We start from the raw sequence: 26,485 nt of genomic DNA, 5'->3' as shown, positions 1-26,485 counted from the left end.
TATTAAAGTGAGTTAAGGTTACAAATACATTTAAACACAACATTTTTAACAGTTTTCCAACATATCAGGTTAAGTAAGTTGGTCTGGAATATGCAAGAAAGATAAGTCCATGGCTTCCTGATTTGTGTAGGGTAATGTTCTTCCACAGACAGTGCTTGGCTTATAGAATGATGCTTCATCCTAAAACAGGTTCTTGAATTTTAGACGTCAAAGTTACTTCTAAGTAAGACAAAGTCAGCTAACATACAGTCACAGAATTCAATCCTGTGGCTACTTTTTGGTGTTCTCAGCTTTCCATACCTTCGTTTGAATGACTCCAACCTAGATGGTATGACTGAGTCAACGTTCTCGAGGTTGAGCCCTAGCGATCAAAGTTATATTAAGTTTTCTTTGCTTTATTGACGTGTTTAGTAGTGTGATAGCTCAGAATCTTTAAAGCCAAGATTATCATGAGTAGCTACACAACTGAAGTATTTTGTTTCTGAAATACTTAATTTTTCTATTAAGAGAAGTGTTTCATGGTATATTGAGTGATTGTGTTTAAAACATCTAATTGTGTTGTATCTTTACATTTATTTTTTTCCTATGTCCTCCAAGCTGCTTACAGGAAAGTCCTTTAGATGATCTCTTTTTTTTTTCTTCGTTTCCCGGATTTCTTATTTTTTTTTCCCTTTCTTTATAGATTCTTTCCAATGAAGAAAAGAGATCACATTATGACCACTATGGAGATGCCGGGGAGAACCAGGGCCACCAGAAGCAGCAGCGAGAGTATCGCTTCCGCCATTTCCATGAGAATTTTTATTTTGATGAACCATTTTTTCACTTCCCTTTTAATTCTGAACGGCGAGACTCAATTGATGAAAAGTATTTATTGCACTTTTCACATTATGTGAACGAAGTGGTTCCAGATAGCTTCAAGAAACCCTACCTCATTAAGATCACCTCAGATTGGTGCTTTAGCTGTATCCATATTGAGCCTGTTTGGAAGGAAGTAGTTCAAGAACTGGAAGGGTTGGGTAAGATCGTTTTATTCCTTGGAAGATGTTGGTATAGGAGAAGGTGACTTTTACACCTCTTGAATTTTATGGGATATTTGGGAGAAGGAACAGTTAATGTGACTTCTCTTCACAAATTCATGGTGACTGGTGTTTTCCTGGGGACACATTTTCATAGAGGGGAAATGTGTAAGCCACTTTCATCAAGTTAGCGTTACTAACTTGAAGCTTTATCTATATAGTCTGCTAACATCTAGTTGAGGGCCTAATATAGAGGAAAAACTTAAAAATTATTGGTTGAACAAAGCAGCCCTCGAGCACCAGTTTTAATGCTGGTAGGATCTGCAGGTTATCCTTATGGTGTTTGTGATTTCACTCTGTGTATTAATTTGCTAGGGCAGCCATAACAAAATACCACAGACAGGGAGGCTTAAACAGCAGAAATTTATCTTCTCATAGTTCTCAAGGTTAGAAGTCCAAGATCAAGGTGTTGACAGGTTTGGTTTCTTGTGAAGCTTCTCTCCTTGGCTTGCAGATGGCCACCTTCTCCCTGTGTGTTCACATGGTCTTCTCTATGCATGTGTCTGGGTCTGGTGTATCACACTCTTTCTAACAACCCCATTTTAACTTAATTACCTCTTTAAAGGCCCTATCTCCAAATATAATCACACTCTGAAGTACTGGGGATTAGAGCTTCAACCTGTGCATTTTGGGGGCATACAATTCAGCCTATAACCCATAGTATGCTAATGGTTATAGGTTACCACTCTCAATCACAGATTAGCCTTTCCTTTGTTCATAGGCACCACTTAGCGCCAGGAAAATTTTACTGATCCAGGAAGGATATTTATTTTAATAACTCCTAAAAGTTGGAATTACTGAATTAAATGTGTGTGCGTGTATATGTATGTGTTTTATAGGCATTAGCAGACCTATTGAGTAACTAAAAAGGGACAAACTCAACCATAGGGGCTGAGGGGCCTGGATTTCTCTGGAGAGCGTGCACCCCTGAAAGCCATCAGTTCATTTATTCTAAAGCAGAAATTTCAACCTGTTGTACAGAGGCACTGAGGTAGTCAGATTTGCCAGAATGCTTTCCTAAGATGTAATCAAGTTCTTGGAAGACAAGGGAGTAAGTTTAGCACATTGTCTCACGTGTGGCGGGCGGTCAGCAGATGCTTTCTGTGGCGTCTGATGAACGAATGAGAGGCCGAGGTCAGGCGGAAGCCACCGGGTTCATCACACAGCACAGCTGCACTTTGTGCCATGCCAGGTGGTGTGCTGAAAATCATTTAACCTCTTCAGTCTAGGAGCTGACATTAAAACCCCATAGCAGGGCTTCCCTGGTGGCGCAGTGGTTGAGAGTCCACCTGCCGATGCAGGGGACACGGGTGCGTGCCCCGGCCCGGGAAGATCCCACATGCTGCGGAGCGGCTGGGCCCGTGAGCCACGGCCACTGAGCCTGCGTGTCTGGAGCCTGTGCTCTGCAACGAGAGAGGCCACAACGATGAGAGGCCTGCATACCGCCAAAAAAAAAAAAAAAAACCCGCATAGCAGAACGTAAACATTGACCCAGTGCATAATTTAGAATGGTAATGCATTTACACCAAGGTCAAATCAGAGCCAACAGGCAAACATACATGACGTGAGGCAACATAGCACAGTGGTCAGCTGTTATGAACACATGCCTTGGAGTCAGATAGACCAGTTTTCAGATCTCAGCTGTATCATTTACTACTTTGTGTCATTGGACAAATTACTTAGCCTAAGCTTCTTCAGCTCTAAAATGAGGTTATGATGTCAAACCAAGAGGATCGTTATGAATATTAAATGAGAAAAAAATGTGTTTTAAGTGCCTGATATACATGAAGTACTTAATAAATGAACCTTAGAGAATTTCTGGTTAACGGGGTTTTCTGGTTTACCAAACTAAAATTTTTTGAAAGCACCTATTTTGTAAATTCCTTTTAAAAATCTTTCTCAAATGTTAGTTTTCTTCAGCTCATAGACTGTCAAGCACTGACCTTTGCCTTATTTTTAGCTAAAGATGATTAGATGATTAGAAGCTGGCTGGACAGGAAATGGAAGAGTAACATTCAGGCAAGAGGGAACAGTGCAGGCAGGGCAACAAAGAGCATCCTCAGAAGAGCCAGCAGCAAGGTGTGACTTGAGTGCAGGTGAGAGTGGAGGAAGCAGGAAGAGCATGCTGGGAGCCAGGTGGTAAGGATCCTTGAAGTCCAGGCTAAGGAAGCTGGACTTTATTGTATAGTACGTAGTAAAGCCAAGAGTGATCTAATCAGGTCTGTGCTTTAGAAAGCTAACTGTTCAAGCTGCGTGAAGGACAAATTAAAGAAGGTGAGAATAGAGGCAGGGAGGTTACCAGTCCTGGCAAGACAGCAACCATTGGCCTGAGCTTGGGCAGTAGGAGCAGAGAGGGGCCAAGTGTCCGATATTTTAGGGGTAGGATCACGAAGGGACCTGGCACCTGAGGACCATTTAAATGTGAGAAATGAGGAAAAGAGAGGGAGTCAAGGTTGACTCTGCATTCTGACTTGAGCAACTGGATGGGCAGGAAATACAGAGAAGAGTTGAATTGGGGAGAAGTGATTCTAAATAATGACTGTGGTTTGGACATACCAAGTGCAATGACATGACAATAATAACATAAGCATAATAATAATAGCATATTTATTGACAGGTTACCGTATGCCAAGCACTAATGTGAGTATCAACTCAAACAACTCCTTGAGGCAGCTGCTGTTGTCATCCCGCTTTTATAGAGACTTGGCTCATATTGGTACCTTGTCCAAGGTCCTACAGTTGGTATTCGGCAGAGCTGGGATTCAAACCCAGGGAGTCTGGCTCTATAATCCACGTGGAGAACACGATGCCCTGCTGCCTTTCGGGGTCCTTAAATCTGTGACGATTGAAGGTCTTGCCATCCTTTGGGGTTGCTGTGCTGTATAATCCTAATAAGTCAGGACTCAAAATGACAAGGATGGAAGAAGATCGATTTAGATCCATAGAAGCAATGTTTATAGGAATTTAGTCTGTTCACCCACCTCACCCCCCAAGTCTCCTCGAAAGCAGGTTTTGACTAAATGTATTAAATTAGTTTGGTTTTCCTCTTTGGAACATTCGGATTTGTTGAAGATTCCTGACAGTCAGGTTCCACTTGGAATGTTAGATGACATTGAGATGAGATATCCATGTATCCATGTATCCATGACCAGTATCCATGGCCGCTCCCTGTCCGAGCAAGGCAGCATTATCCTTTAAGAGAGTTACTGCAGAAAATGTTTCTATTCTGAGTCGACAGAAAGAGCGGACAATCTTAAAGATTAGCTGGGTGGTCTGGGGAAGCCTGGACATTATCTCAGAATAACATAAAATGCTGAATTGCAGTAAATGAAGGAAATGGAACAGTTCCACCCAGAGGAGAAATGTTGTAGCTATTTAGGTGGAATCTACGGTCATGCAGTTTGGTAATAACTAGTGTGCAAAAGCATCCAGCATTTATAGACAACCATGCCGTGGAGGAAGGTCCAGAAATAGTCAGCACTGCCCCTGACCTTGAGGAGCTTACTGTTAATTGAAGAGAAAATAGGTACCCGGAAAATTCACACCAACCTCACATTCGCAAGTACAGAATAATATAGTACTACAGGAATAAGTAGAAGATGGTAAGGAATTCATTGCATGTTCTTATTTAAAACTTTTTTCTTGGGAGTTCCCTGGCAGTCCAGTGGTTAGGACTCAGTGCTTTCACTCCCATGGCCTGGGTTCAATCTCTGGTCCGGGAACTAAGATCCCGCAAGCTGCGTGGCATGGCCAAAAAAAAGGAAGAACTTTTTTCTTAATGGACCAAGTACCATATTAAACACTAAAGTAAATATTATAACTTTTTTTTTAGCATTTTACTTATTTTTCATTGTGCTAAATGCTTTGTATGGATTGTCTTTATCCCCAAAGTAACCCAACGAGGGAGAGACTATTATTATCCCTATTTTACAGTTGAGGAAACTGAGGCCCAGGAAGGTTAAGGAACAACTGAGGTCACACTGTTGATAAGCAGCAGTGTTGGGATATGGACCCAGAAGTCTAACTCCAGAGTTCAGTCTTAACCACTGTGCTGCACTGCTCAGAAATAAGTCAAACCTGGTCCTCGCACCCAGGAAACTCAACTAAGAGACACACCTGAATCATCACAGCGCACTCAGTGCTCGCTGGGAGCTGCAGACAGTTACCAGGGCGTCAAGGAGGTTGCGTGTCTTGAAATCAGATATCATTTTAGGGAAACCCAATTTGGATGATCATGTAGTGTTTATCCACCATAACTTCTTATTTTAAAAGAAAGAATAATTCCTCTCTTTCAAGGGATTATTCCTAAAAATAGCTAAGTGTATAACAACTTCATACTGTGTAGGAAAACGGTCTGCCTAGATACTATTTTTTTTTCCTCCTGAAGCTCTGTGTTCTTGATTTTGTGTTGTTTCACATCATTTTGCATCTTAGTAGTTTGTTTATTAACAGGTTTGTATTTAGCCAGATTTGACAGTGCCATGTTCTTTGAGTTGGCTCTGTACCGTCCCTTAAGGCATATGGAAAAGTTGAAAGAAAGATGAATATGTGTATGCGACAGAGGGGAAAATGAAAGAATTTCCCTGAAAGACGTGATACACGTTTAGGATTGCATAATGAAAGCAAATATAATTTGACACCTCAAAAGAGAGATCTTTAGTACTTTACAGAAAGAACACCCTCTTACAAACTCAAAAAGAGGAGAAGGTATTTGTGTTTTTAATTCCCCGGGATCTGCAAATTAGCCCGAAACATTGATCCGTAGAAAAATCAAATGTTTCTGAAAACGGTAACACACTTTGCCTTTCTTTTAAATTTGCTACTCAAGTTCGTGTGGATTCTGGTGTGTCCTTGTTATCCAGCCAGGTTATGCTGAATCAGGATAAGCATAGGAGAACTGTACTTGCTGAACTCGCTTTATGAGCCCGGAACTTTGGAGTGTAGAGAGTTTCAAGGCAGAGGAGGAGACGATAGAAATTGTGTTGTCCACTGTAACAGAGACCCTAAGTCACCACCAGTCATAGTGGTCATTTCCCAGCCTGAGTCTTAGGGAGAAAACAGTGCTGTCGACTTTTCTGACTCTTCCTTCCCAGCTTGGATGGAGGGAGAGGAAGGGATTAGTTAGGTCTGGACTTTAAGGAATTTCGGTATTCTTATTATAATCTTAAGTATCTTTTCAAGAGGAAGAATACCACAAATTTAAACACCAAATATGTATCATTCTTTATGCTATTCTAATTCGTGTGATAGTCAGTCTATAGGAAAGAAGTAACATTCCTTCAGAGTTTAGAAATCGGTATAATATTAAGAATCGAAGTCCTTTGTAGAAATGATCCAAGGAATAGCCTTTTATAGACTGAGAAATGCTTATGTTTGATGAAGGTGATGTAGGTAATTCCAAGGACTCAGTGGTAATTTTAAGTAAAATAAATGAAACAAATCACTTGTATTCTGTTTTAACTAGAAAAAAGCTATATTGATGGGAGCATAGGAAAGTGGGGGGAGGATGACATAAAGAGTGAGAGTGTAACATTGTTTATCCCACTCCACACAAGGAAGGGAGAGAGACTCATGGAGGTTAAAATTCTACTCACATAAGAGACAAGTCTCTAGATCAGACTTCACACAGTCTGGATGAAATAATACTTAATAATAAGAGTTGTAATTAATTAGGCACCCACTATATTCCAGGCTCTGGGCTAGGCTCATTTTTATATTATGTCATTTAGTCCTCACAACAATTTATCTCCACTTTACAAATAAGGAAACAGCCTCAGAGAGGTTAAATGACTTGCCTAAGGTTGCACAGCTAATGGGTAGCAGAACTGGAATTTGAATCTGGATCTGACTTTGAATACTTTATTCATTTACTTGTTTTTAAAAAACTGAGTACCAGGAACTATTCTAGATATTAAGGATACAGCAGTAAACAAAATAGCCCCAAACCCCTACATTCATAGAGCTTCTATATTCTAGTGAAGAGAGACAAACAAACAAAATATACAGCCCGCCAGATGGTGGTAGAGTGTGATAAAAAAGGCCGGGTGCTAGGGAGTGCTGGGGTGAGAGGCTTCAGTTTTAAATCAGGCAGATGAGGAAGGGCTCACTGAGCAGGTGGCCCATAGGGGGCGAGAGAACGAGCTTCCAGAATATCAGGGAAGAGTGGTGGGGAACAGCAAGTGCAAAAGATCTCTTCAGTTTCCTTTGCTCTCCCAAGACTCCTGCATCCCTTGTCCTGATTCTGGGCCCACCAGCCACCATTCTAATTACTGATTCTAGTCCCAAAGTCTGGTAGAGGGCACCGCTGAATGATGCAGTTACTGGGAAGGCATATTCCCCAGGATCAGTTAAATACGGTGGCTTCTGGCCTATGTAGTCATTGATCCCTCCAGCGTTCAGAGCCGAGGGTGGAAGAGGGTACTGGAGACAGGAAGGAGCCAGGCTTTGCAGTCGGCTGGGCCTGGGTTCAAATCTTGGTCCTACTGCACACTAACTGGGATGCCGGCTAGGTTGGCTCAGCCTCTCCAAGCACCAGCTTCCTCATCCATGAAGATGACACTACTTAACCACTCGGGGTTTGTGGGTGTGAAAAGTGATAACGGATATAAAGCTGTAGGCATGCTGCCTGTCTTAGAAAGGGCTCAAGACACGTTGAGTCCCCCCTTGGACCTTTGCTGTGTGGCCACTTGACCTTGCTAGGTGACGTCTCTTCTCGCTTTACATGAGACTGGGTCTCTCAGGTATGTGCCTGCTGTGTTCTCGTTCTTTCTCCTGCTCACACAATCTTAGGTGCACTTTCATTTACTGACATTGTTCAGTGGTTATTTTTAATACCTCTAGTGATAGAATAGTGTACTAGACTTGACTCTAGAACATCAAGTTGGGATTCTTTTTCTGCAATTTTATCACCTCTGCAAACTGGGATAAGTCAGTTCACCTCTCCGAGTCTCTTTATCTGTAAAATGAGGGGAGTGGACTATGTGATGTCTGAGATGCCTCCTTTCCTGCCCTTGAGATACTCACGGTCAGGTGGCGAGCAGATAGATTTGTTTAGCCTACTCAGCAATTTTAAAGTATTAAGTTTGCAGTCGCTGCCGTTTACTCAGCAATTCCATTTGGGGGATTTTTCAATTAAGAAGTTATCACACAAGTACACAAAGATGTGTGTACAGAGATGTACAAGGATGTCTATCGAAACATGCCTTATGATAGTGAAAGCCAGAAGCCATTTCAATGTGCAGCAATAAAGAATGGGTTAAATAGATTGATGGTCCAGTTTCAGTGATGAGCTCCTACTGTGTGCCAAGCTCTGTTCTGGTGCTTGGAGTACATCAGAGAACTAAACAAAGACCCCTGCCTTCAAACGGCTTACATTCTAACAGGGAAAGACAGACAATAAAAAAATCCACAGAATGAGGAACTTGGGCGGTGTGTTAGAAGATGGTAAGTGCTATGGAAAAGGGAAAGTGAGAGACTTGAAGGGGATCCTGAGTGTGGGGAGGGCAGTTTTAAATACAGGAGTCGGGTCGTCCTCATTGAGAAGGACCTGCAGTTGGTGAAGGAGCCAGCTACACAGATGTCAGGAGGTGCACCAGCCAGCACCGAGGCCCAAAGGCAGGAACGAACGTGCCAGTGTGTTTAAAGAACAGGGATGCTGGGGGCTAGAGCAAGTGAGCCTGAGGAATGGGAGAGGAAGGGGGCCAGGGGCCAAATCCCAGAGGTCTTGTCGGCCTTTGTGAAGATTGCGGTTTTATTCTGAGTCGAAAGGGGAGGCTTTGCCAGATTTGGGCAGAGGAGCGGCATGATCCGTTATTTATGTTTTAGAAGGAACAGTCTGGCTACCGTGTTGAGGACAGACAGTAGGGGGACAGGGAGAAACACGACACCATTGAGGAGGTTATTGCAGCCACTCAGGGGAGAGAGATGAAGATGCGTAAGAGACGGGGTACAATGGAAGTGGAGAAAAACAGTCGGATTCCTGCTGTATTTTGAAGACAGGACCAACAGGACTTGCTGATGGATCGGATGGGGGGTGTGAGAGACGAGAGGGGTCAAAGATCACCCTTAAGACTTTCGTCCTGAGTAACGGGAAGGAGGGAGCCACCGTCAATGGAAATGGTGAAAGCCAGGGTAGAACAGGTTTGAGGAGGAGATCAGGAGTTTGTTTTTGAAAACTTTATACTTAGAGGTCTGTTAGACACCCAAGAGAAAAAGCATATTTACTGCCTATTAACATTTACTCTATCTCCAATGTTTAGCAGGAGCTAGCCCTCCAAATACAGTGGTTGAATGAAAGACAAGAAAAGTTATTCAAATACTAAGTGAAATAAGTGTCAGATGATCCCATTTTATTTTATTTATACCTGTGTGTATACATACACACACACACATATTTGCGTAAGAAAAGGCACACATAGATACCAATGTTAACAATAGTTATGTGGGATATGACCAAGTAATTTTAACCTAATCTCTTTCTGAGAATCTGTACAAAATCTCTATAAAATAGTTTATGTGAAAGGGAGACATGCTCTGAAAGGTGAGAAGATTATGATTCCAGCCCATCGTTAGATTCTAGGTTTTTTCAACCATTGCAGAGTTGATGAACCCTTGAATTGCTTACAGGTGGTGTTCTTTATGAATAGGAACACTGTGGACAGATTGTTCTTTTCTTTTGAAGTATTTCTTCATGATCTACTCCAAAAATTAGAAACAACGGACTGAAAGATAGAAAGATTTGTGGCCCTTCTTAAACATTGCTAGATGGCTATGCAGAAAAACTGAACCAATTTAGCATTCCAGCAGTGATAGAATGCTAGACAGTCTATCAGGAAAGATATCCCCTCCTACTAAGTCGGGATTTCATTTTCACACCAGAAAATTACTTAGCAGCATTTCTTCACCTGCCATGAGGGCATAAAAAGTCTTCATGGAGGTCTTCCATATTTTTCAGGCGTAGGAATCGGCGTGGTCCACGCTGGCTACGAGAGACGCCTGGCCCATCACCTGGGAGCACACAGCACACCAGCTATCCTAGGAATCATAAATGGGAAAATCTCCTTCTTCCATAATGCAGTTGTCCGTGAGAACCTGCGACAGTTTGTAGAGAGTCTTCTTCCAGGGAACTTGGTGGAGAAAGTAAGTACCTGGCTGAGAAGTAGTTTAAGAGGCTCCTGGGACTGCTGGCTGCCCTGAACTCTACCTGTGGTCATCCTCAGACCTGAGTTTCATTTGGGGCAGGGCAAGACACATATTAATTAATTAATTACTCTAACTAAATCATTTAAATGAAGTCTGCCAGAGACTGAAAATTGAAACAGATGAAGTAGAGAGACTGAAAGAATCATCCTTGTCAAAACCGCTGGGAAAACTTTCACTGTCATAGGAATCTGAGCCTAAAATGAGAGTGCCTCTTCTTTCCTCAACAAAAAATTAGATCACAACATGGGATGAAGGAGGTCTTTCCAACTCATGCATGTGTTCGTTTAAAGATACTTTTCTTATGAGAGTATTCAAATTAAGTTATATTTGGTTATATATTTAACGATCATATCTATTGAAAACACCAGATTCCATGAAATCAGATATTATTTTTGGAACTTTCAAAACATATAGCGATGCAACAGTGTGAATAAACTTCACAAACAAAAGATTGAGCTAGAGAAGCCAGGCACAGAAATTCCCACAAACTATAAACTATGATTTTTATATTTAAGAAGCATTTTTCCCTCAGTATCTGAGGTTAGAGATCACAGGAACTAGAAGAAGATTCTTATGTTGCTTTAAATGAAAATGATTCATTCTTTTAATAATACCAAGGAGAGTGAACATACAGATACTTCCATCCTATTTCTACACAGCCTGTCCCACTAGGACCATTACCCACAGAAGAAATATTTGTTGGAGTTACCTTGAAATTGTCAGAGAGCATTGTAGCCTCCTAAAATGATGATAGGTTGTCCTGACAGGTCCTCAAACCATTTTAAAATGCCTGTTGTATGTCAGACATTATGATAAGTGCTGAGGACACTTTCCAAGGAGCTCGCAGTCTAGTAGGTGATTGTTTCCATCCTATATGTAGAGTGCCCATCCTAGAGATTTGAGAAAGTCTTCCTGGCAGAAATGACCCCTGTACTGAGTTTGCCAGGTGAGGAGAGAGAAGAAGGGAATGAGTTCCAGGCATACAGAGGTAGCCTGCTTTGTATGAAGTAGTCATTAGTGAGTGGGAGAAGACAGGATTAAAGGGGTTAATGGGAATCTCACTGTGAGGGTCTCCTTTAAGGAACTTGGACTTGGCCTGCAGGTGATGGAGCCATTGAAAGGGTCTGAGCAGTGGGGTGAAATGATGAGATTGCGGTTTTATATAGATCATTCTGGAAGCAAAGTGGAAAGATAAACTTTTTTGAACTACTATGAACATTTTCTAGATAGAAATTTAATTTATTCAAGTTTTTAATTTGTTTTCTTGGGATTATTTTAAGGCATAAACAGGGAAACACAAAAGTAGCAATTCAGATGGCAGTGAATGAACTTATGTAGTGTATAGGTGGGGTGGGCCCACTTATTTTTATTTAAGCCGTTTTAAAAGAGCAGTTGTTGCATTATCTTCTAATAGATTAACAAGTGCAGTCTATAATTGAGCAAGAACCAACTTTGAAAGCTCATTTTTTTTATAGTATGGTCAGTACTTGTTTCAGAAAAGTTTATGATTTCAGTCTGTAAGGGTTGGATCACATGAAAATATGAAATCAATATCTCTGTTCTTTTAATTAATTTTAGTCACATAAAGGCAAAAAATTAGTTGTCTGCATTTTTTATTTTTTACAAAACAATCTTTTGCACATATTTGATTTTGTTTAATTATCTCCTGACTGGATTATAATGCAGTTGTTAAGAATTAAATGTTGAAACTAACATCCTTTATTCAATTTAAGGTTACAAGTAAAAATTATGTCAGATTCCTCTCTGGCTGGCAGCAAGAGAATAAACCGCATGTCCTTCTGTTTGACCAAATGCCCGTTGTACCACTGCTCTACAAGGTACTTTAGGTGCTGGGTAATGTTTTCTCTTATTTTGGTGATTTTCTTTTTTGTGGGTAATAGCTCATCCCAAGAGAAATGCTTGAAGACCAGAAATTTGCTTTAACCACCATACATTGAGGACCTACTGATGCTATTACTGTGCTAGTACTTTCCACACACATAATAGCATTTAATCTTCAGAAGAACCCAGTGATACAGATTATTATCCCTACTTTTACTGAAGCTTAGAGTGGTTGTGTAACCTGCCCAAGGTCTCCCATGTTGAATATCGATTCCCTTGTAGCCTGTCTGATTCCGAACCTGCCCTCTGAATATATACTATACTTCTGTCTAGCACACCTCTGGTTATCACTGTGACATGAGATGGGAGAGGAAAGTGCTAAACCGTTGGCACGGTCACTGCCATCTTACATAATTAGGGTACAGTTAACTCCTCAAACCTCCCACCCAGTACAGATCTCAGTAAGATGAATATCTTGCTCTGTCTGAAAAAAAGAATTAGTTGTTGTTTAGCTTTGTTGGTACAGTTTTTGTTCATGGAGCACCATAGCATTCCTACCAGGGAACGAGGGTGTAGCAGCCTGAGTGGGGCTGTATAAGCTAGCGTTCATCTCCACCCACTGATGAGAACAAGTCACACTTAATTTAGATGCTGTGCTATCAATTTCATTTCTTCCTCTCTGTTATGCCCTAACAGTTGACTGCTTTCGCATATAAAGATTATTTGTCATTTGGATACGTGTACGTCGGTTTGAGAGGGGCGGAAGAGATGACGAGGCAATACAACGTCAACGTCTATACCCCCACCATCCTGATCTTTAAAGAACACATACACAAGCCTGCAGATGTTATCCAGGTATGTGAGTGTCACCTTGTTTCAAGATGGCCCTCCCATTTTATCTCAAGGTGTCATATAAATAAACAGCAAAATCGAGCACAGCAGGAGAGGAGAAGAAACTAGTTTTAACCTCTTCCTTTAGGGACTCCCCTGACGGTCCAGTGGTTAAGACTCCGCACTTCCACTGCAGGGGTGCGGATTTGATCCCTGGTCAGGAACTAAGATCCCACATGCCTCGCTGCGCAGCCAAAAAATTAATTAATTAATTAATTAACTAACTAACTAAATAACATCACTGGCAAAAAAGAAAAAAACCCATAAACTAAGTTAAAGAACATACACTGAATATTTATCTGATCTTAAGATAGGGAAGGGCTAAAAACATTGGGGAAAATCTTGTTGGAAAATCTTAATAACTTGATTATAAGTTTTAAATTTTTATATAAATGCTTAAGAATTTTTGATTAAACAATAAGGGAAGTAATTACAACCAATATAAAAGGGATCATTATCTTTAATTTCTAATGAGCTTCTTCTAATCAAGGAAATCAACCCAAAACTTCTTGAGAATGACCACTTAATGAGTACAGAATGACCACTTAATGAGTACAGAGTTTTAGGGTGATGAAAATGTTTTGGAACTAGATAGAGATGAGGGCTGCACAACACTGAATGTACTAAATGCCACTGAATTGTACACTAAAATGGTTAATTTCATGTTATGTGAATTTTACCTCAATTTTTAAAAAAATTTTTAAAACTTCCCCCCAAAACGAAGTGAACAAAATCCTGAGAAGAGATTCAAGTGACTAATAAACCCCCTTACAAAAATAAATCTCACTAATAATCAGAGAAAAGCAAAATAAACATTTTCTTCTCTCATCAAATTGTTAAAGATTTTTGAAGGAAAAACCCTCAGTAGAGTTGAGACTACAGAGAAACAGGGACTTGTCTTTCTTGCCTTGCTGGAAGAAGCCTCAAAAGTTTTCCGAAAAGCGATTGGGTGATAAAACATCAACTGCCTAGCAGAAGAGCACTCCTGAGTACCTGCTGTGTGCCAAACACCGCTTTCTGTGCTGAGGGTGCAGCCCTGGACAAGACTGACAGAATTCCCCATCCTGTGTTCTAGTGGGGACGACAGACAATCAGCATAACATACTCTGTCGTGGTATTTATATAGTGATACGTGCCAAGGAGAAAAATAAAACAGGGAAGAGGGTATTATGGGAGAGGGTTCACATTTTTAAGGTGGAACAGCCAGGAAGGGCCTCATTAAGGTGACACGAGGAAAGACCTGAGGGAGGTGAGATTACCTTTTAGGGCTCTATCCTAAAGGAATAGGAACTCAGGCAAAGAAGTACATACAGAGATGTTAAGTATCATTCATAATACCAAAAATGAGGTGGAAATATAAACATCCAACGGCAGGATAATTATTGGTACATCCCAGAGACTATTATATAGCCATTTAAAATGGCAACTCGAGAATACTTAATGATGGGTATAATTTTCCTAACATGATGTTACAGAGAAAGCAGGATGCAGAATTGTATATGCAGTTTATTCACTGACCTCAATTTTGTAAAGTGAGTGCATGTGTGCATGTGTACACACAGGAAAAAACTAGAAATAAATACATCAAAACATTAATGGTTATCTTTTGATGGCGGAATTAGGTATTATTTCAATATTTAGGTTTTCAAAAATCCCTATAATGGACATGTATTTTTTAATATTTTTAATGTTTTTTTTTTTAAATGGTCAAGAACCCTTTGATACTTTCTCTTATAGGAGGCTAGAACGAGAAGAAGGAGAAATTCTCTAAAATCCTTTATTCAGTACATTCACTGCCTGCCTGCTGAACACTAAATACAGAACAGCTCCGACATCCAGTTTAGTCTTCGTCCTCCTTTGACTCACAGTCAGGAGAGGAAAAAGACCGTCCACTGTAGTAGGTGTCTCACTAAGATGGAGGGTTCCTCCGGGTGCCCTGTGGATGTAGAAGGGGTCCTGAGACTATGGGACTAGGGTGTTGTGTGTGACAGAACCAGATGGGAAAAGTGGATAGTAAGGAAGGGAGAGCAGGTTTAAGAAGAAGGTAATGAGGTCAGTTGTGGACATAAGAATTAGAACTGCCTTCAGGAAACCCAAGGGGAGATGCCCATCAGGCAGGGCTCTAGATCCAAGGAAGGGCGGAGGGGCTGGAATAGAGATTTGTGAATCGTCAGTGACTGGTTAGAGGGTGAAATCTTTAGTGTGGGGAGATCTCGCAGGCATCGTATGTAAAGTAAGGAGAGAAGGCAGCCAAGGACAAAACTCTGGACAATCACCAGCAAATAAAAAGAGGGGAGGGCTTCCCTGATGGCGCAGGGGTTGAGAGTCCGCCTGCCGATGCAGGGGGCACGGGTTCGTGCCCCAGTCCGGGAAGATCCCACATGCCACGGGGCGGCTGGGCCCGTGAGCCATGGCCGCTGAGCCTGCGCGTCCGGAGCCTGTGCTCCGTAGCGGGAGAGGCTGCAACAGTGAGAGGCCCGCGGACCGCAAAAAAAAAAAAAAAAAAAAAAGAAGGGATGCCTGATGGCGACTAAGAAGGAGCCAAGAGAGGGTCAGGAAGCAAACAAATGCCAGTTGTGGAAGAGAGGAAAGAAGGTCATCTCAATCCAAGATTAATCTGTAAGATTTCCTAAATTGCTTTTTAGTGATAGCTTGTACTCTTGGGAATTGTTATTTATTTATTCCCTGGGGAAAATCGTTAATCAGATACATTAACAAAATTGCTGGTACAATGGATGCTTTACCAGTTTGCTCTTTATGAATGTAAAACTGCATTCTTAACATAAACTGAGTCCTCCCAATGGCAAGGGGCTTAGCAAACACTAGTAGCACTAGTGGTTTCTCTTAGCTCTAGTTAACTTGTTTTCATCTGCTGTACAGTGGCTATGGCCACATGATAATGGGTTTATTCATTCTTCTGTTGACGGACATTTCGGGGCTTTAGGACCAGTGATGCTGTGGACATCCCATGTATCCCGGTGTACCCAATCACAAGTTTCTACAGGACGGCAGTTTTAAAAATGTGGTTCACAGACCCCTGGGGGCGGGGGGCGGGGGTCCAAAAGACCCTTTAAGAGAGTCTGTGAGATCAAAGCTGTCTTCACAGGAACCACTAAGACATAATTTGTCTTTTCTCTGTGTTGACGCTTGCACCGATGGTGCAAAAGCAATGGTGGGTAAACTTTCCAGTGCATAACCACCAAGTGCACACACCAAGGCCCGGGCACCAGGCTGCCGGTGGCCGTGTGTTCTTCACGCCTAAGCACTCACCGTAACAACACAGAGGGTCAACTCCCATTTCACTGAATAGCCTTGATGAAGCAGTAAGAAGTATGAATTTTATTAATAGGTAAATTGACACTCAAGTCCACGTCTTTCTGGTATCTTTAATGTTCTCTGTGACAAAATAGGAAGTGTGCAGAAAGCTCTGCTGCAGGCCAAGTTGAGAGGGTGTCCTGGGGACAAATGTCTGTGTGGTTGCCTAACTCAGGAGTTTTGAACTGGCAACTTTTCTTTTTTTTTTTTTTTTTTTTTTGATGGAACATCATTTTTTACTTGAAAGAATAATTGACGGACAACTATGGTTACTCAGAGTTAGGGCAGACATTTTCTTTAAAATGAATGAAGTGAGCCTGGCACTTTAAGGGAAACAACTCACAGCATCTGTTGCTGACGATAGAATCCAGGCTTCCAAGGAAATTTTAATTTTGAAAAATTTGTATCAGCCATCGTGACCTTGATAGCTTCTCAAACTTGCTTACGAGATTGGTTCATCGATGTGATGCATTTTTTAATATGAATAAGAAAATTTGTCAGCGTCTGGGAGATCAGTGAACCAGTATTTTTCGAATGACCATGCATGAGCAAAAGATCCATTCTAAGTGCACGGCGATCAGTGAATTTTACCTTCTTTATTTTTGATCAGTGAATTTTAATTTAACAGAGTACTAAAAGTTCATGGATGGGAATTCCCCCGCGGTCCAGTGGTTAGGACTCTGCGCTTCCACTTCAGGGGCACAGGTTCGATCCCTGGTTGGGGAACTAAGATCCCCCATGCAGTGCAGCCAAAAAAAAACAAAAAAAGTTCATTGAATCCACATAGCAACTAACTTTTAAGAAACTACCATTTGTCCAGTTTCGGTGTAGTGGCAAAGAAGGATATCCACAGTTATCTGAAAAGCTATTAAAATAAACCTCCCTTTTCTAACCATATATCTGTGTGAGGCTGGGTTTTCAACCAAAACAATATGTGACCCCCGATTGTATATAGAAGCAGATATGAGAATCCACCTATCTCTCCTATGAAACCAGACATTAAAAAGATTTGTAAAAATGTAAAGCAGTGTTAATCTTCTCACTAAACATTTTTTGGTTTTGGAAATTATTTTTTTTAATGTTTAAAAAAAGTTATTTATGTTAACATATATGGCTTTATTTTTTTTAATGATTAAATATATATATATATCTTTAACTTTACTAGCTAATGTGTTTTCCTAAGTACATTTCCACCAATCACGTGTGAGTGTTCCATTGCTCCATATCCTTGCCAACACTAGACCAATTTAATTTTTCTGATATGAATGGTGTTGATTTTTATCAGATACTTTTTACACATCCATTATGATTATCCAGAGTTTTCTTCTTTCATGTTCTGTAATGTGCTAAATCATATTAATCATTTTCTAGTGTTAAACCTAACTTGCATTCATGAGATAAATCCAACAGGATCATTATTTATATTTTGCTTTCAGTATATTGCTGTATTCAGTTTGCTAACATTTTGTTTAGGACTTTCACATTTATGTTCAGAAATGAGATTGACTTCTAACTTCTCTTTCTCAAGATGCCCATGTGAGGATTTGAATCATGAAACGAGATGGGGTGTGTTCTCCCTTTTTCTCTTCTCGGGAAGACTTTGTATAAGATTAGATTGTCCTCCTTGAAAATTGGGTCAAAACCACCTACGTAAAGCCATCTCAGCCTGAGTTTGTGTTCAAGGAGAGATTTTTGACTACTGACTCATCTTCTTTAATGGTTATAGAACTAGTTAACTCTTCTCTTTTTCATATGTTGTTTTATTTTTCTAGAAATTTTTCTGTTTCATCTAAATTTTCAAATTTAAATGTATATGTGTATATATATATATGTATGTATATGTATATATTTTTAGTTTCTACAACATAGGGAGTGATTCCTCCTCGTCATCCTTTTTTTTTTTTAATATTTATTTTTTTGGTTGCTCCAGGTCTTAGTTGCAGCAGGCTCCTTAGTTGCAGCTCCAGAGCTCCTTAGTTGTGGCTCCCCAGCTTCTTAGTTGCAGCACTCAGGCTCCTTAGTTGTGGCATGTGAACTCTTAGTTTCGGCACGCATGTGGGATCTAGTTCCCTGACTAGGGATCAAACCCTCATTGGGAGCATGGAGTCTTATCCACTGTGCCAGCAAGCAGGTCCCTTTTTTTCTTTTTTTAATATTTATTTATTTGGCTGCGCCCGGTCTGAGTTGCGGCACTTGGGATCTTCGTTGCCACGTGCAGGATCTTCCTTGTGGCATGCAGGATCTTTAGTAGCGGCATGCAAGCTCTTAGTTGTGGCATGTGGGATCTAGTTCCCTGACCAGGGATCAAACTGGGTCCCCCTGCATTGGGAGCGCAGAGCCTTAGCCACTGGACCACCAGAGAAGTCCCTCGTCATCCTTGATAATGGTTATTTGTGCCTTCTCTCTTATTTTCATGATTGGTTTTACCAGAGGTTTGTCAATTTTATTAGCTCTTCCAAAGAACCAATTTTGTTTTTGTTAATTCTTCTTCTTATATATTTATTTTGTTTTATTGATTTCTATATTCATCTTTACTATTTCCTTTTCTCTACGGTTTGTTTTTGTTTGTTTGTTTGTTTTTGCGGTACGCTGGCCTCCCACTGCCGTGGCCCCTCCCGTTGCGGAGCACAGGCTCCGGACGCGCAGCCTCAGCGGCCATGGCTCACGGGCCCAGCCGCTCCGCAGCATGTGGGATCTTCCCGGACCGGGGCACGAACGCACATCCCCTGCACTGGCAGGTGGACTCTCAACCACTGCGCCACCAGGGAAGCCCACTACGGTTGTATTTTTGCTGTAACTTCTTGATATGGATGTCTAGTTCATTAATTTCTTTTCTATTATATTCATTTTAACATTACTCTCCAAGTACTACTGATACTTTATCTGAGTCCCAAAGTTTTGATAAATAGTATTTTCATTAATCACTTCAAATTCAAAATATTTTCTTATATCTGATATGCTTTCTTCTTAGGTCAATAAGTTATTCAGAGTTTCTTAATTTCTAAACAAAAAGGGATTTTCTGGTTTCTGTCTTACATTGATTTCTTGTTTAATTGTGGTCAGAGAAGCTACTATATATAAAATTTCAGTCCTTTGAAATATATGAAAGTCAGTAATAACAAAGTGGTCATATTACAGTTTTGTTGTCCGCCTTTTATACTCAGTAACATTGTTACTTTGGAGTTTTGTGGGGGGTTTTGTTTCTTTCTTTTTGTTTTTCTGGCCACATGCAGCAAGGCATGCGGGACCTTGGTTCCCCAGGGATTGGACCCGTGCCCCCTGCAGTGGAAGCACAGAGTCTTAACCATCAGACTGCCAGGAAGTCCCAGGGAGTTTATTTTCAATTGTTCAGCTTCCTATAAATCTTGAAGTAAATTTGCCTAAAAATTCCAAATTACTGACTTTTAAACCTGCTACGGTACAACAGTATATAAAAGCTGGCCAGTGAAAAGAGCACTTGATTTTTTCTTTGACCTGAGAGAGCTACGTCATTGCTCTCAGCCCTGCTTTTTTCTTTCTTTTCTTTTTTTTTGTCTGCGTTGGATCTTTGTTGCCGCCTGCAGGCTTTCTGTAGTTGTGGCGAGAGGGGCCTACTCTTCGTTGCGGTGCGCGGACTTCTCATTGCAGTGGCTTCTCTTGTTGCAGAGCATGGGCTCTAAGCACGTGGGCTTCAGTAGTTGTGGCACGCAGGCTCAGTAGTTGTGGCTCATGGGCTCTAGAGTGCAGGCTCAGTAGTTGTGACGCACGGGCTTAGTTGCTCTGCGGCATGTGGGATCTTCCCGGACCAGAGCTAGAACCTGGTCCCCTGCATTGGCAGACGGATTCTTAACCACTGCGCCACCAGGGAAGTCCCAGCCCTGCGTTTTTTAAAAAGATCACCTCATGTTTATCTGCTCAAACGAGTCTGACGTAAGTGGTTTTATTACTTTAGCCAGGATCAGGCACTTGGTTTTTTTGGTTGTTTTTTCTTTGGCCGCGCTGCACGGCATGCGGGATCTCAGTCCCCTGACCAGAGATCGAACCTGTGCCCCCCACATTGGGAACACGGAGTCTTAACCACTGGACCGCCAGGGAATTCCCTCAGCTACGTGTTTATTAAGCTGTAAGTAAAGCCCATGTTCAGTGAGAAACCTGAATCGGAATCCACTGTCTCTTGGTTTTTCTCCAGGCCCGAGGTATGAAGAAACAGGTCATTGATGACTTTATCACCCAAAACAAGCATCTGTTGGCAGCCAGGCTCACCAGCCAGAAGTTGTTCCATGAACTCTGCCCCGTGAAACGGTCTCACCGACAGAGGAAGTAAGGACTGAAGGCTTTGCCCCTGCTCATCAGTGCAGCAGAGGGGCATGTTGCATTTTACTACAAGGCAGTTAAACGTCGACCCTGAGACAATCAGAATTTATTCTTCATGTAACAGATATTGATGAACAACTATGACAGTGAGGGGTATAACAGTCCAGGGCACCTTAGGACCAAATTATCGGGTGTGCCAGAGAAGATCCCCCTAAGAGGTAACACTTTAGCTGAGCCCTGAAGGATGAGTAGATTTTGCCGGGTGTCAAGGAGAGCCTGGGTCACTGTAGAGCAGCATGGAGTAGGAGAGAGTTACTGTTCCTACCAGAGTATTCCACACAGGGTGAGCCTCTGGGGGTCTTGGAGAGGAGCCAGGTTAATGACTAAACAGTAGAGAAGTGAGAGTACTGAGGAAATGGTAAAATAATTAAATGGGAATAGCAAGGCTGAGGCATACTTATTCATACAGAGTGTCTAAAGTCTGGAAATACAGGGAAAATACTTATTATACCTCTTTCAGATTAATGAATCAGTGCCTTTAAATTTAGGGCTGTTTCATCTGTGAAAGCTGTCTGGGTATGAGTGAAGGCTGTCTGGATATGAAAGGAAAACATTTTGATCACGTTATGTGAAAATACAACTAAAATATTGTTTAAAATAGGAAAACTTCCCTGTTTCCAGGCTTTTCAGTTTCCTTTATAGACTAAGAGAAGAAAGACTTTAATTAACCGTAAGGCAGGTGTTCCTGGGCTTTAAGGATTGTTATTTATACCGTCTTCAGAAAGTATCCCCAGTCCACGCACTCCTCCCCTTCGTTAGCACCGCCACCCTCGCCAGGTCACTGTCACCTCTCGTCGAGGCCACCGTGTTAGCCTCCTAACCTCCTCTGCCTCCGCTCCACTCTCCCACCCTCAGTCAGTTCATGTCAGCCAGCGATCCTCCTAGCACTGTGAATTGGCTCGAGTGCCCCAGTCTCAGGGTCTTTGCACTTGCGGTGCTCTCTGCCTGGAGTGCTCAGACCCCACTTCCTCTTATGGCATCTCCTTACACCTCTGCGCAGCCAGCCTGATGGATCGTGACTCCCAGCCCACCCTTGACTCTCTCCCCTTCACTTCTTTTTTTTCTCATGACCCTTGTCACTACTTGTCACGATCTGTCCATCTATCTATTTGTTATCTGCCTTCCACACTGGAATATCAGCTCCATGAGGGCAAGAGCATTGTCTGTCTTACCTGGCATCTATTGAGTGCTCAGTAGTATTTGAGAGAATGAATGCATGAATGAATGATTAGATGAACTTTCCCTTGGCACCACTACAAAGGAAGCCCTTCAGAATGAGGCCCAGTGGCCCTGGCCTCAGATAGGCTCAACCAGCCCTGCCTACGGTGGGAGAACTAGAACAGGTGCCTTCTGCAAGGCCCTTCTGCATCAAGGGTTCAGTGACCATTGCCTTCAAAGGCATCTCTAAATGTCGTGAAGTTTGGTTTGGGGAGAGCATCACCAGTCTAGAAAGAAGCGGGTCCTTAATGCCTTGGACATTTTCTCTCATTAGAGGTTCCCCCATGAAGCTTTCATTCCTAAAACATGCTCGTTCACTTTGTAAATGAGCGTCTCCTCTCTTTCACCTTCACTTGCCATTCAGGTTCTAGCCGTGGCCTCAGGGATTAAAGTCTTCTCTTTTGTTGACATGCAGGTACTGTGTGGTTCTACTGACCGCGGAGGCTACCAAGCTGACTAAACCCTTCGAGGCTTTCCTGTCCTTTGCTCTGGCAAACACGCAGGACACAGTGAGGTTCGTGCACGTCTACAGCAATCGGCAGCAGGAGTTTGCCAACACCTTACTGCCAGACAGCGACGCCTTTCAAGGAAAATCAGCGGTGAGTCGCGGATGCTGTCCTGGTCTCGAGCTCTTCACAAGCACGTGACGCTTAGTTCTGTGTCCTCCTTCCTCAGGAGTTTTCAGTATAGATTCCAGGAAGTCCAGGAATCTCTGAAGCCTGTTTGTTCCGTTTTGTTTTGCCTTATGTTTTCCGAGTGCTTGGAAGCCATTTGACTGTTTTTTTTTTTAATTAAAGTATAGTTGATTTACAATGTTGTGTTAATTTCCGCTGTACAGCAGATTGATTCAGTTATATATACATTCTTTTTTATATTCTCTTCCATTACGGTTTATCACAGGATATTGAGTATAGTTCGCTGTGCTGTCCAAAGCCTGTTTTGAAAGCACTCCTAAACTAGTCTTTAACCATGCTGATTTCACCTCCTAGATTTTCAGCCTTGGACCTTCACAGAAAGCATCTTCCCTCTGGGTAAAGATTAAAGAGCATCAGCCCCTTTCACCAGTCTCTCCCCTTGGCAGGTCTAGTCTTACAGTACCTAGTTTGTAGAATCTTCCTTAGGCTACCAGTAATAGGCTTTCCAAATGTCTCCCTTCTGTGCTTCTGCCTCTTTTACTTCATCCTAACTGATTTCACCTTCCTTTCCCCTCCTTCATCATCACTCTCTGCAGAAGCATGAAATTCTTCTCTGTCTTTTTCATCATCTTGGTAATTATGGAAAAAAATCTCTCGAAAAAACAAAGGTTTCCTTCTTTATGACATTAAGTCAGAAGTTATAGAACAAAGTCTATTGAGAAGAAGGAGCTTTAACTTTAGCAAAAGCTCTGGAAAGTCACCACAAAACTAATTTCTTTTGTTAGAAAAATGTCAGTCTCTTGCAGATATTGTATACTCATCCATACCTGTGTTTGAGCTTCGCTAGACCCGTTTTTTCCATCCTCCCTGGAAAAAACCCAAGCAACAGTAACTTCGCATTCTTTTGAGAATTCTCATGGTTTTTGCTCTCTTTTTCTCCCAGGTGTCTATCTTAGAAAGGCGCAACACAGCAGGGAGGGTGGTGTATAAAACCCTGGAGGATCCCTGGACCGGGAGTGAGAGCGATAAATTCATCCTTTTGGGTTATCTTGACCAACTGCGGAAAGACCCAGCTCTTCTGTCCTCGGAAGCTGTGCTCCCCGACTTGACCGATGAACTTGCCCCTGTAAGCACATAGCCAGGAGAGCGGGCACTGGGCAGGGCTCCTGAGCCCCCAGAGCAACAGTGCCATGTTGGAGGCAGGGGTCTTCTCCCTCCGGGGCTCAGGGGTCCAGGCCTGACCGTCACCCATTTTCTCCCTCAACAGATTTTTCTCCTTCGGTGGCTCTATTCTGCTTCTGACTACATCTCAGACTCTTGGGACGGCATATTTCACAGCAACTGGTAGGAGTATTGCCAAGTTTGAATTTCTTTCTCTCTGTTAACTACCAGGACCGCTTTTTTTTTTTGCGAAGAGTCCACTCTTCTTTGATTTCAGTGTGGACTCCATAGGCAGGTGGAAGAGTGTTTACATATTTTCAACAACTGTTCCCCTTTTTCTTTCTTTCAGTGACTTCCCTTTTTTTTATATTTGCTGATTGACCCTTTCCCACTGGTGGGGAAAGAAAGGATCACCCCTGGCTGCCCCTCCAGCTAGCAGAGCCTGGGACCATCCTCTTCATCAGAGCACCTCTGGTGTCCAGCACAGGGCCTGACACACATGGAGTCCAGTGAATAGATGCACAAATGAATCAGTGAATTAATTGGAGAAGGAAGGGCTATACCATTCCCACCCCAATGAGACCATGAGCTCCTGAGGACAGACCATGTCCCACTCATGTTCGTGCTTCCTGGCCGCCAACCCAGCTTCTGAAAATCAGCAGGCCTTTGATGGGTGTTTGTGGGTGAATAAAATTTCAGAACACCTAGTGGAGATCTTGAGAAGTCAACGTTGCCTCCCTTCTCCTCCCCTCTGGGCCACATCTGAATTATTCTGGCCAGAAAAAATTAATAAATCAATCAAAGAAAAGGAAATAATTCCACAGACCTTTTTAGTCACCTGATACTACCCTTGACATTAGAATGTTCCTCCATGTTTACAACTTAAATCGTTTGTTACCCATCTTATTGTTTCCTTCTGCAGAATTTATTGACCAAGCCTGAGACACAAAAGCTTTTTGAATAAGTGATCTGTGCATTAGAACAGTGAGGGAAAAACCTCTGCTTTCACCACCACCACCACCCAAAAAAACCTCTGTTTGTATGAGATTAGAAAGTGTCAGACTTCCCTGGCGGTCCAGTGGTTAAGACTCTGCACTCCCAATGCAGGGGTTACGGGTTCGATCCCTAATTGGGTAACTAAGATCCCACAAGCTGCACGGCGCAGCCAAAAAAAAAAAAAGGTGTTTGTTGATGTGAAAGCTTTTCGGTTTGGGGCTGTTTAGGGTTTTTCTCTTAAGCCAGAGAGGAGAAACCTACAACCATTCATTGGCACGTCACAGCAGCCCACATAGAGCTGACCAGAGCTTGTGAACTTCATTGTAGGCGGGAAATGATGCCCCTTCTGTCCCTGGTCTTCTCTGCTCTCTTCATCCTCTTCGGCACCGTCATCATCCAGGCTTTCAGGTAAGAGCCTCCGTGTCTGCTCAGTGCCGTGTCTGAAGGGTGAGCCCCGGACCGTACAAACCTTCTGGAAAAGTCCTTTTTCTTACTTCAGTGACTCAAATGAGGAGCGAGAGTCAAGCCCTCCAGACAAAGAGGAAGCCCACGAGAAGACCGGGAGGACAGAGCCAAGCTTCACCAAGGAGCCCAGCAGGTCACCCTAACCAAACACCAGCACCTCGCCCTCAGCAGCAGCCCCGCGCGCCGCGGGGTCTGATAAGCAGCGTCCGAGGGGCTAGTACAGCTCAGAGCCCTGGCTCCCCCCCTTGTGAGAGATGTGGATTTAGGCAAGAGTCGCAGCTGACGAGCGCTGACTGAGACTGCCTAGGCGTTCAGACGCAGGACTAGTTATCTTCTCCTCAGTACCCTGAGTTTCTCAATCCCAGATTTAATCATGAAGGCGGGAAGCAAGCAAAGAAGCATGTCAGGGAGATGCTAGATGAGCCAGAAGCAGAGAACGGTGCGTCACCATAACTGTGTTGACGGCCTTCATCCTGTCCTAAAGCCGCTTCTGCACCAACTGCACGGCGGCCCCGGCAAGGCTCCTTACGGTCCCGGGATAACCAGACGGGGGTCAGTCCCGCCCTGCCCATGCGCCAGGCTCGAGACTAGTAAATAACATATCTAGTCTGGTTAGAACGTATCATTTTCTTCCACTTGTTCCTTTTAGAAGTCGTGGCATTCCCTTATCCTACAAGATGTTAATTCCTCAGTTTTTCTCCACAGCAAGATTCCTAAAAAAGGCTTTGTGGAGGTGACCGAGCTCACAGATGTAACATACACCAGTAACTTGGTACGCCTGAGGCCAGGCCACATGAACGTGGTCCTCATCCTGTCAAATTCCACCAAGACCAGCCTGCTGCAGAAGTTCGCTTTGGAGGTCTACACGTTCACTGGGTGAGCTCCTGTGTGCATGTGAGAGAGGGCAGGGGCTGTGGAAGCAGGAGGGGGAGAGCCTGCACCCTTGGGTAAGGAGGGAGCTGCAGGGGCTTTTTCCGTGCATGTTGGCTGTGACCTTTCCAACCCAGACCTCTAAGCCATCGTGTGGGGACCTTTCTTCCCCTTGACTGTTGGTTCTGAACAGAAGAGCTTGAACTCAGTCTTCCCTGAGTCCTTTCAGGAAACTCTCTTCTCTAGCTCTTGTGCCTTTTCCTGAAGCCAGACACCGAGAGTGAGGTGAGTGACGCCCAGCAAGGGACAGGAAATGGATGAGGGGCTCTTGCCGCCATTATAGAAGCCCTCCAGGTCCCGCAGAAATCCTTCGTTTCTTCTGTATTCAGGCCCCACCCAGCACAAAGCCTTTTCCTATTATTTAAAATCTGACTGAGGTCCTTGTATTCCCTGCGACTAAAT

The 26,485-nt window shown here is 42.7% G+C and overlaps 1 protein-coding gene across 3 annotated transcripts in view; it reads left to right on the top strand.

Annotated features, from left to right (window-relative positions):
• DNAJC16 (DnaJ heat shock protein family (Hsp40) member C16) overlaps positions 1–26,485 on the top strand; it is a 37,413-nt gene that overhangs the window by 7,297 nt on the left and 3,631 nt on the right. For 2 of the 3 annotated variants that reach the window (XR_004484686.2, XM_004272427.4), the window contains exons 4-14: positions 683–1,016; positions 10,030–10,214; positions 12,011–12,115; positions 12,816–12,974; positions 20,494–20,624; positions 22,312–22,495; positions 23,475–23,657; positions 23,799–23,875; positions 25,016–25,096; positions 25,188–25,286; positions 25,859–26,029. Coding sequence is in view for 2 of the 3 variants with exons in the window: in XM_004272427.4 (XP_004272475.1) it covers positions 683–1,016; positions 10,030–10,214; positions 12,011–12,115; positions 12,816–12,974; positions 20,494–20,624; positions 22,312–22,495; positions 23,475–23,657; positions 23,799–23,875; positions 25,016–25,096; positions 25,188–25,286; positions 25,859–26,029 (1,709 nt within the window). In the remaining variant the exon portion in view is untranslated. The remainder of the gene's footprint in view (positions 1–682; positions 1,017–10,029; positions 10,215–12,010; positions 12,116–12,815; positions 12,975–20,493; positions 20,625–22,311; positions 22,496–23,474; positions 23,658–23,798; positions 23,876–25,015; positions 25,097–25,187; positions 25,287–25,858; positions 26,030–26,485) is intronic. The other variant, XM_049696071.1, reaches the window with a different exon arrangement.

This window comes from Orcinus orca, chromosome 1 (assembly GCF_937001465.1).
Source record: "Orcinus orca chromosome 1, mOrcOrc1.1, whole genome shotgun sequence".
In the NCBI taxonomy this organism is placed as follows: domain Eukaryota; kingdom Metazoa; phylum Chordata; class Mammalia; order Artiodactyla; family Delphinidae; genus Orcinus; species Orcinus orca.
Note: the sequence above shows the minus strand (reverse complement) of the source record. Positions and strands in the feature narration are given on the sequence as shown.